The 10930-nt window shown below is 39.4% G+C and overlaps 3 protein-coding genes across 3 annotated transcripts in view; all 3 read left to right on the forward strand.

The window, feature by feature from the left end:
• The window catches only part of clrn1 (clarin 1), a 3477-nt gene extending 1914 nt beyond the window's left edge, over window positions 1-1563 (forward strand). Inside the window, exons 2-3 of the mRNA XM_029446387.1 lie at window positions 4-154; window positions 786-1563. Coding sequence (XP_029302247.1) covers window positions 4-154; window positions 786-1051 — 417 coding nt within the window. The 3' untranslated portion in view covers window positions 1052-1563. The remainder of the gene's footprint in view (window positions 1-3; window positions 155-785) is intronic.
• Window positions 1564-7268: 5705 nt separating this feature from the next.
• LOC115017707 (inactive ubiquitin carboxyl-terminal hydrolase MINDY-4B-like) lies at window positions 7269-8462 on the forward strand. The gene is made up of 3 exons (XM_029446388.1): window positions 7269-7331; window positions 7769-7915; window positions 8259-8462. The coding sequence occupies exons 1-3, from the start codon at window positions 7269-7271 to the stop codon at window positions 8394-8396; spliced, it is 348 nt and encodes a 115-aa protein (XP_029302248.1). The 3' UTR covers window positions 8397-8462.
• A 1607-nt stretch (window positions 8463-10069) lies between these two features.
• mindy4b (MINDY family member 4B) overlaps window positions 10070-10930 on the forward strand; it is a 171718-nt gene continuing 170857 nt past the window's right edge. Inside the window, exon 1 of the mRNA XM_029446493.1 lies at window positions 10070-10170. Coding sequence (XP_029302353.1) covers window positions 10085-10170 — 86 coding nt within the window. The 5' untranslated portion in view covers window positions 10070-10084. The remainder of the gene's footprint in view (window positions 10171-10930) is intronic.

Raw genomic sequence — 10930 nt, forward strand, 5'->3', positions numbered from 1 at the left:
CAGGTCGGCCTCCACGTCAGTGTCATCTTCTTCTGTGGTGCGGTGATCCTCTTCTCTTCAGTGGCCACTGGCCTCTTCTTCTTCAACGCCTTTGGCCGACCGTACGAGACGCTGCAAGGCCCCATGGGACTTTACCTGTGGACCTTCATTTGCTGTGAGGAACTTTTTGTAAATTAATAAAAGAAAAAATAACAGTTTAACCATCAATATGACCGGATATTTACATGTACCGCAGATGAAGAATCTTGCATATTTATTTCTTGAAAAAATAGGGAAGTTAATTTTACATTATATTACTTTAATGATAGTATTTTAAAAATGATACGTTTTAGTATAATCACGTTAGTTAATGTAAGTGATATCTGTGTACACGGAGCAATCAAACGTCACAACATTCTGCACATGAGGAGCTGAGACAGAATAAAGCTGAATAAACATGTTGGGATATCAGCAGCTCCCTGTGAGGGAGAGGAAGTGTTCAAACTATAGAAGCCGACAGACGATAATAGCTGCAATTAGAGAAACAGAGTCCGAGGCAGGAGAGAGGAAACTGGTGGGGGGGGGGCACGACACTTAGAGAAGCCAGTCTGACTCCGAGACAACAGTCCTTTCCCCTTACCCCGCTGTTTCCACCTAACGTCAGGGAACTCCAAACTTAATGTGAGGGAACCGGGCGAGTTTCTGTCTGTAGTTCTCCTGTGGAGGAGGCAGTGCAACCTGAATATGAGAGTTATAAGTAATGGAAGTGCAATAAAACGTCATTAATGCTGACTTTCTGTCTGCAGGTGTGTGCAGCTGTCTGGTCATGATCCTGTTTGCGTCGGAGGTGAATTTTAATCATCTGTCCAACCGGATCGCCAACTTCAACGAGGTGAACTTCGTCTACCAGACGTACACGGAGCGCTACGACCGGTGCTTCTGGCTTTTCTTCCTTGTCTTCCTTCTCCACGCACTCAACTTCCTGCTCATCCGACTGGCGGGAATCCAGTTTCCCTTCCGGGAGAGCAAAGAGTCAGACCTGAGCGGAGGGGCGGCCGACCTCATGTACTGAGACCTGGAGGGAGAGGGAAGCCCGTAAAGGACAAAAGACTGATGACACGGCGGCCATTTTAAAATATGTCATACAAAGAGAAACTGTTTAACATGTAGTGATGAAAGGGCTAACATTTTCATTCTGCTCAGTTTAGGTCCAACGTTTAGTTATAAAGAAGTGAAAAATGTCGTCTTCACAGGTGAATAGAGTAAAAACGTTAACTTCAGCATGAAACGTCCTCACATTAACACAATTATCTTTTATATTACACGTTTTCTGAAATGTGATGTTTAAATATGTAAATGAGGCATTATGTAATGTAACTGTTGGTGAGTTTAGGAGAAATCTACAAACACACAAAGTTAGTAAAATAAACACTTTCTTTTAGACTGACAGAAGACGTGTGTTGGAAGCTAAATTAATTTTATTGTCATAGAAAATAAAGAAAACTAGAAAACTGTGACTTTATTAACAGATTCATGAAAAGCTCTTTTAAAAATATGCAATTTAAAAACGTTCATGAACTTGAACATGAATGCGTTTTGTCTTTAATACATCTAATTCAGCACACACTTTACTGTAAGTTTTGTATATTGTAGGTATTTTATGTTTTGTATATGAAGTGTTTAAGAATGTTTCATTCTTCATATTTATATACAACAAAGTTAAAGGTAAAAATAACATCAACTACCTGATGATGAGAAACATAAAGAGTATTTCTGGACGTTTATTCTGGATGGACATCAGAGAAAATAACAAGTTAAACTGAATTTTTAAAATGTGTTTATCACGCCTCCCCCTCCCCAAATATTTAGAAGAACAAGTCTGAAGATTTGAATATTTTGAAAAAAGGATTTGGAATATTTTAGGAAATAGTTGAAAAAATCCGAATACCTCTTTCGGAGAAAGAAGGCGGGAAATCTCAATAATAATTGATCAATCAGGAGATCCTGATGATGCTCAGTGACTTCATCACATTACAGGTCATTTAGTGGACGCACTTATCCAGAGAGACTTAAAGGGACGACAGGGACAGACCTGGAGCAACCCGACTTCACTTCCCTTGTACGTTTGTGAGGTTTGTGTGTTTTGTGTGTTTTGTGTTCGTGCATTAAACACCTGCAGGACGTTTCTTCTTGTCCTCCTGTCCCCCCTGTGGTGACACCGACACTGAGTCTCATCAGGACCTTTACAGGAACATCCTGTGGGGGGGGTTTAATCTCCTTCGGCGGGACAATTAAAGGCCAGAATTACCTGCAAGGCAGCTGTAAAACATTAACAACATGTCTGTTAACAGCTGTGTGAGGAGAATCAGGTGTTTTTATTTTATTCAGTATCATTCTTCACATTTATTTTATTAATTATTATTTAATTTGTTTCTGTTGGGAAGACCCTGAAAATTAGTTTTATATGATATCGTTTAATTCTACTTAATATTTTGTATGGCCTCTCAGTGGACACTTTTACAAGTTATAATTGTTAAATTATTAAATATTATTATATATTTATATATATACTCTGTGTGTGTGTGTGTGAATGTGTCTGTGTATCGGTGTGTGTTGTGAGTGTCTGTGTGTGTGTGTATCAGTGTGTGTGTGTGTGTATGGGTGAGTGTTGTGCATGCGTGTGTCTCTGTGTGTGTGTGTGTGTGTTTGTGTGTGCGTGCGTGCGTGTGTCTCTGTGTGTGAGTGTGTGTGTTTGTGTGTATCTGTGTGAATGTGTCTGTGTATCGGTGTGTGTTGTGAGTGTTTGTGTGTGTGTTTGTATGTGTGTGGGTGTGTGTGCATCTGTTTCTGTGTGTGTGTATCGGTGTGTGTGTGTATGGTGAAACTTCACTCTGATCGGCTGCAGGTAAGAAACTTCTTCACATTTAAGAACCAGTTTAGACTTTAAATGAATTCTAATAATAATAATAATAATAATATGAATTATTATTTTGTTTATTTTGTTTAAAACAAGTGTTTTTAAAATATTGTTCTCCTTTAACTGAACATAAAAAGATTTAAAGTTATTATCAACAGTAGTCTTTATATTAACATTTGCAGCATTTAAAGATTTTTGTGTTGAATTTAAATTTAAAATTATATTATGTGTATGTATTCTGTGTGTGTGTGTGTGTCTTTGTGTGTTTGTGTCTTTGTGTGTTTGGTTGTCTGTGTGTGTGTGTCTTTGTGTGTTTGTGTCTTTGTGTGTTTGCTTGTCTGTGTGTGTGTGTCTGTTTGTCTGTGTGTGTGTTTGTCTGTGTGTGTGTTTGTCTGTGTGTGTGTTTGTCTGTGTGTATGTGCGTGTTTGTCTGTGTGTGTGTTTGTCTGTGTGTGTTTGTCTGTGTGTGTGTGTGTGTGTGTCTTTGTGTGTTTGTTTGTCTGTGTGTGTGTGTCTTTGTGTGTTTGTTTGTCTGTGTGTGTGTTTATGTGTTTGTCTGTGTTTGTCTGCGTGTGTGTGTGTGTCTGTTTGTCTGTGTGTGTGTTTATGTGTTTGTCTGTGTTTGTCTGTGTGTGTGTGCGTGTTTGTCTGTGTGTGTGTTTGTCTGTGTTTGTCTGTGTGTGTGTGCGTGTTTGTCTGTGTGTGTGTTTGTCTGTGTTTGTCTTTGTGTGTGTGCGTGTTTGTCTGTGTGTGTGTTTGTCTGTGTTTGTCTGTGTGTGTGTGTGTGTCTGTTTGTCTGTGTGTGTGTTAATGTGTTTTTCTGTGTGTGTGTGTTTGTCTGTGTTTGTCTGTGTGTGTGTGCGTGTTTGTCTGTGTGTGTGTGCGTGTTTGTCTGTGTGTGTGTGTCTTTGTGTGTCTGTTTGTCTGTGTGTGTGTTTATGTGTTTGTCTGTGTGTGTTTGTCTGTGTTTGTCTGTGTGTGTGTGTGTGTCTGTTTGTCTGTGTGTGCGTGTTTGTCTGTGTGTGTGTGTCTGTTTGTCTGTGTGTGTGTTTGTCTGTGTTTGTTTGTGTGTGTGTGCGTGTTTGTCTGTGTGTGTGTTTGTCTATGTGTGTTTGTCTGTGTGTGTGTGTGTGTCTTTGTGTGTTTGTTTGTCTGTGTGTGTGTGTGTGTCTGTTTGTCTGAGAGTGTGTTTATGTGTTTGTCTGTGTTTGTCTGTGTGTGTGTGTGTGTGTTTGTCTGTGTGTGTGTGTGTCTGTTTGTCTGTTTGTCTGTGTGTGTGTTTGTCTGTGTTTGTTTGTGTGTGTGTGCGTGTTTGTCTGTGTGTGTGTTTTTGTGTGTTTGTTTGTGTGTGTGTGTGTTTGTCTGTGTTTGTCTGTGTGTGTGTGTCTTTGTGTGTTTGTTTGTCTGTGTGTGTGTTTATGTGTTTGTCTGTGTGTGTGTTTGTCTGTGTTTGTCTGTGTGTGTGCGTGTTTGTCTGTGTGTGTGTTTGTCTGTGTGTGTTTGTCTGTTTGTCTGTGTGTGTGTCTGTCTGTCTGTGTGAGTGTTTGTCTGTGTGTGTGTTTATGTGTTTGTCTGTGTGTGTTTGTCTGTGTGTGTGTTTATGTGTTTGTCTGTGTGTGTTTGTCTGTGTGTGTGTTTATGTGTTTGTCTGTGTGTGTGTGTGTGTGTGTCTGTTTGTCTGTGTGTGTGTTTGTCTGTTTGTCTGTGTTTGTCTGTGTGTGTGTGCGTGTTTGTCTGTGTGTGTGTTTGTCTGTGTTTGTGTTTATGTGTTTGTCTGTGTGTGTGTTTATGTGTTTTTCTGTGTGTGTTTGTCTGTGTGTGTGTTTGTCTGTGTTTGTTTGTGTGTGTGTGTGTGTGTGTGTCTGTTTGTCTGTGTGTGTGTTTGTCTGTTTGTCTGTGTTTGTCTGTGTCTGTGTGCGTGTTTGTCTGTGTGTGTGTTTGTCTGTGTTTGTGTTTATGTGTTTGTCTGTGTGTGTGTTTATGTGTTTTTCTGTGTGTGTTTGTCTGTGTGTGTGTTTGTCTGTGTTTGTTTGTGTGTGTGTGTGTGTGTGTCTGTTTGTCTGTGTGTGTGTTTGTCTGTTTGTCTGTGTTTGTCTGTGTCTGTGTGCGTGTTTGTCTGTGTGTGTGTTTGTCTGTGTTTGTGTTTGTCTGTGTTTGTGTTTATGTGTTTTTCTGTGTGTGTTTGTCTGTGTGTGTGTTTGTCTGTGTTTGTCTGTGTGTGTGTGTGTGTGTCTGTTTGTCTGTGTGTGTGTTTGTCTGTTTGTCTGTGTTTGTCTGTGTCTGTGTGCGTGTTTGTCTGTGTGTGTGTTTGTCTGTGTGTGTGTTTATGTGTTTGTCTGTGTGTGTTTGTCTGTGTGTGTGTTTGTCTGTGTTTGTCTGTGTGTGTGTGTGTGTCTGTTTGTCTGTGTGTGTGTTTGTCTGTTTGTCTGTGTTTGTCTGTGTGTGTGTGCGTGTTTGTCTGTGTGTGTGTTTGTCTGTGTTTGTCTGTGTGTGTGTGTGTGTGTGTCTGTTTGTCTGTGTGTGTGTTTATGTGTTTGTCTGTGTATGTGTTTGTCTGTGTTTGTCTGTGTGTGTGTGCGTGTTTGTCTGTGTGTGTGTTTGTCTGTGTTTGTCTGTGTGTGTGTGCGTGTTTGTCTGTGTGTGTGTTTGTCTGTGTTTGTCTGTGTGTGTGTGTCTTTGTGTGTCTGTTTGTCTGTGTGTGTGTTTATGTGTTTGTCTGTGTGTGTTTGTCTGTGTTTGTCTGTGTGTGTGTGTGTGTGTCTGTTTGTTTGTGTGTGTGTGTGTCTTTGTGTGTTTGTTTGTTTGTCTGTCTGTGTGTTTATGTGTTTGTCTGTGTGTGTGTTTGTCTGTGTTTGTCTGTGTGTGTGTGCGTGTTTGTCTGTGTGTGTGTGTTTGTCTGTGTGTGTGTTTGTCTGTGTTTGTCTGTGTGTGTGTGCGTGTTTGTCTGTGTGTGTGTTTGTCTGTGTTTGTCTGTGTGTGTGTGTGTGTTTGTCTGTGTGTGTTTGTTTGTGTGTGTTTGTCTGTGTGTGTGCAGATGGAACCGGAGCTACAGCAGATTCAGGACGAGGTGTCTAACCTGCAGAGCTGGAGGAAAGTTGACTGACCGACCGACCGACCGACTGATCGTTTTTTCTTATTAAAATATGAATAATTAGTTGTCACTTTCTCTACAGGCTGCACAGAAAACATGTAAGTATATATTTACCAATAGTTCAATACATCCTATCTATCTTTCTATCTATCTATTTATTTATATATAGTATATATACATACATATATATATATATATATATATATATATATATATCAAATATATATAAACTCAAACTCAATACATAGAAACTAAATATGTATAAACTAAAACTAAATATATAAAAACTCAAACTGGCAAACACTCTATGAATGAAATGAAAACTAATTGAAAATAGAAAACATTATAACCCTGGGTCTGACTGCCCTCTGCTGCTCTGAGGTCAGTTTTCACACACACACACACACACACACACACACACACACACACACACACACACACACACACACACACAGTATCAGTAACAGGTGTATGTATCTACCTGCTGCTTCAGACTCTGCTGGTGCTGCAGGTTTCATGTACTACAGTTTACATTACAGGAGCATGGACGTCCCTGTTCCTGTGTCTGCAGCAGGAGAAACATCGACTCTGTTTCTGCAGGACTGCTTCTGCGTTAGTACTTAATTTGTAGTTACTTAGTAGTTTGTTAGTACTTAGTTACTTAGTAGTTAGTAGTTAGCTAGTTAGCTAGTTAGTTAGTTAGTTAATTAGTTGGTAGGTAGTTAGTGTGTACATAGTTAGTGTTAGTGTTAGTGGTTAGTTAGTTAGTTAGTAATTAGTTTGTAGTTACTTAGTACTTGGTTTGTAATTACTTAATAGTTTTTTAGTACTTAGTAGTTTAGTCAGCAGTTAGTTAGTAAGTAAGTAGTTAGTTAGTTAGTTAGTAGTTAGTTAGCCGTTAGTTAGTAGTTAGTTCAAAGTTAGTTGGTTAAAAGTTAGTTAGTAGATAGTTATTAGTCAGTTAGTTAGTAGTCAGTTAGTTAGTTAGTACTTAGTTAGTCTTAGTTTAGTCAGCAGTTAGTTAGTTAGTTAGTAAGTAAGTAAGTAAGTAAGTAAGTAAGTAAGTAAGTAAGTAGTTAGTTAGTTAGTTAGTAGTTAGTTAGTAGTTAGTTAGTAGTTAGTTAGTAGTTAGTTAGTAGTTAGTTAGTAGTTAGTTAGTAGTTAGTTAGTTCAAATTTAGTTGGTTAAAAGTTAGTTAGTAGATAGTTAGTAGTCAGTTAGTTAGTAGTCAGTTAGTTAGTTAGTTAGTTAGTTAGTTAGTCAGTTAGAAGTTAGTTTGGGATGACAGGCTGCAGGCTGGACTACATCGAGCTGCTTCAACAGGAAGTCAACAAGAACCCTGATGTGAGTCTTTACTTTTATAACTATTGTTAGTATTTATAGTAATAGTAATAGTAATAATAATAATAATAACAGTAATAATAACAATAACATTATTAATAATAATAGTAATACTAATGATAATAATAATAACAGTATATATATATATATATATATATATATATTCATAATGACAATATTAGTAATAATAGTAATAATAATCATAATAATAGTCACAATAATATTATTACATTTAATTATAATAATAATAACATTAATGATAATAATAATGTAACTAATACATTGATGCTGGTCAGTCGCCACACCTCAGGTTTGAGTCTCTTTAATCAGCACAGACCTGAGTCTACTTTTCTTTCTTCTTAAACAACGTGAACACATTTATTCACTCATTAATAACGTGCAGTGCAGATGGCTGGTTGTAAGGTGTTCCCCTCCATTAGAGGTTGCAGGATATGGGGAGGAAGGAGGAGGAGCAGGAGGAGGCTCCTCCGCCCTGCAGGACACTCCCTCAGCTCTGCTCCATCCCCAGGAACCTGATCATCTCCCCGGGCCTCGGAGGAATCCCGGTAACCCCTCAGCTGACGGAGGTGAGAAAGGAAGACCGACAGGCAGGCAGAGAGACAGATTTTCTGTCCAAAGTCTCACAATAAGCACCTCCCGTGTTCTGAGAGGTAAAATTACAGTTTTTGTCAATGAAGTCTAGTGTCTTTGGAGAGAGCACATATAACAGCTTCAGTTCCCCGCCAGTAAGGGCTGTCTGACAGCAAGGTAAAGAGCTGAGAATATTGTAAATATAGTGTAGGTTTAGGTGTCTAAAACACGTCTACAACATTAAATTACTCAGCCTCCTGCTGGTACTCCAAACTGCCATCTACTGTAGGTAATAATATAATAGTATAATAATATTTTTCTGCTTGTTTTCATGTTCAGAGCCTGAGGAGGATTTTGTTTGGTGGGACGTTTCACGTCTTCAACTACGAGTGGAGGAAATCTTTCTTTCAGTTTAGAGAGCCAAACTCTGAGGTTTCCTACGCTCTGGAGACGGACCGGGTGAGCAACACCGGCTGATATATACACAGAAAATACTTATAGTACAACATCAATACTACTTTCTACTGTGTCTCTCCGCCTCAAATTCTCAAACCAACCACAGATTTGACCATCATGCTAACAGCCTGCACGATGTGTCGCTTCAGCATCAAGTGGTGATGTACACATGTGCAATAGTCACATCGCAACATGAGATAAATATAATAACTCAAAACGCCTCCTGCTTCAACAAAAGGAAAACATTTCATAACTATGTTTTAATTAGTGTATAATCCCCTAAAACTAAGTATGGCTGTGTTTCCGCTAGCTTAGCATGAGTCCTTCATATCTACATACAGTAGAGTCCGCCATGTTTCCACAGTAGCTCTGAATACACCGAGCTATAGAGAACTTCAGCAATTTTACCTGAAGGCCACCATAGTTCTTGTCTGATGCGCTTGTAAAATTGCGGTAACGGCTGTTTCGGTGCTGTGGGCGGAACGGAAACTGGACTGGAATTTCTCAAAGAGGCAGTTGGCTTTGAGATGGTCCTGAAGCTGGGCTGCAAATACTTTTTCCAAAACCTTTGATAAAAATGGCAGGTTGGAAATGGGCCTGTAGTTTGTGAGGACATCCGGGTCTAAAGTGGGTTTTTTGAGAAGAGGTCTGATGACGGCAGTTTTTAGAGAAGATGGGACATGACCAGTCTGGAGCGAGTGGTTGATGACTTTGGTGATCAGGGGGCTTAGAGCACAAATGTTGGATTTTACCAGGGCTGTGGGAAAAGGGTCCAGTGCGCAGGTGGAAACTTTCATCTGCGGATGAAACCTTCGCACCCTCATCAACCTTCCTGCAGCTACAAACTAATCTAAAACTCATAATTTCTGTGAAGAAAACTAAATTATTATTTTTACAGTTTGCATTATTATTTAAGATATAAACCTGAACACAAGCTTTAAATTCCCTTTCTGCTAAACATTGGAAAAGTTAAAACAACCAAAGAGCTGACAGAACAACGAGAAAAAAAACACTGAATCTGTCTTATTATTTATGATTGTTAAAAAAGAACACGGTTTTCAAAGTTCCTGAAATACGAGGAAAACATATCTGATGCAATATTCACAGGAAATAATCTGCTCAAAATTCATGTTACACAAACTTCCTGCAGTTATTACGTTCACTGTTTGTGTTAATTGTAGTTTATCAGTTGTTCTGCCCTCTTATTGATATGTACTGAATAGAATGTGAAATATCCTGATAGAAAAGGGAACCAGTGGTGTAGTGGACATTCACAAACATATTGACATATTGGACTAGTAGAACTGAAGCGTGTTGGATAGTTACCTAAACAACTGAAACTTAACAATGTGTTTGATATAATTCACAAAAGGGCCCTAGAATATATGAACTGTCCACACAAGAGAAAGCATTATGTGTTCCTCATGTTAAAGTAAAATAGAAAATATTTTTTCTATTCTCGGATCTCCGTATGGAACAACCTGAATATTGAATATTAAAATATTGACTTTGAAGTTAAGTGGTTTCAGAAGTGCTGTCCTCTGAGATTTGGGTGTCCTGAGACTTTTAAATTCCAAATAAAAATCAAATCATAGAATTTATTTTGGTAATGTCAGTTTTTTCCACTATGGTGCAGCTTTCTAAGTTTTAGTGTAAGCCTCACCTGGTCAGGTGTGTGTATGTTTCAGGGCGGGGCGCGGGCCGTCCAGATGGTGGTCCAGGCTCGGATCATTAAATACCTGCTGTTCATCCGGCAGAGCGGCTCGGACGGATCATTACGTGAGACTTCCAGCAGGTAACAGGAAGACGGGACACACACCTGTAACAGTCTGAAGTGACACAAGACCACATCGAGTTAACATGTCCAACATTAGAGCATAATTTTGCTTCAGTACCACTAATTATTCTGACATTTTACAAACCATATTAAAGGAGAGATATGGAAACATAGTGACGTCACTATTGTAATTGAAATATTTTCCAAAACAGTCACAGTTTACACAACAATAAACATATTGTAGTTGTCGGCACAATAATAAAATAGAACGGCTCTGGGAGAGCACAGACCTCCGCCAAGGCTAAACGCCCAAGTGAAACATAATGCGTGTATCCTCCCCGTCACTCAGACCCACTCCTAAACTTCAGGGGTTCTTGGTCCATGCTATAGCCTTCTACGAAGTTTGACGAATATCAGGTCAGTATTGTTTCAGTAATCCTGCTGACAGACAAACCGAACATGACCTCCTTGGCGGATTCTGAAGCTGCTGCTCAAATGAAACTTTCTGCCCCCACGTAGCCGCGGAGGTCCGAAATACATACGTTTCATCATCTGTCTGCAGAGACATGCACATGCATTCCAACATCATGAGACTGTGTGGATCACATGCTGCTCATATGTCATACAAATATGTCCTTTTCCTTCGCCACAACTTCCAGCTATTTCTGGGGATTCCGAGCCGTTCCCTCTGATGGAGCACTTCTGTCTCTCAGTGATCACCATCTCCCCGTCGCTCTCTCCCACGTCACGAGCATGCCAGGAGAATACACTACTACAG

The sequence above is a fragment of the Cottoperca gobio genome, chromosome 13 (assembly GCF_900634415.1).
Source record: "Cottoperca gobio chromosome 13, fCotGob3.1, whole genome shotgun sequence".
In the NCBI taxonomy this organism is placed as follows: Eukaryota; Metazoa; Chordata; class Actinopteri; order Perciformes; family Bovichtidae; genus Cottoperca; species Cottoperca gobio.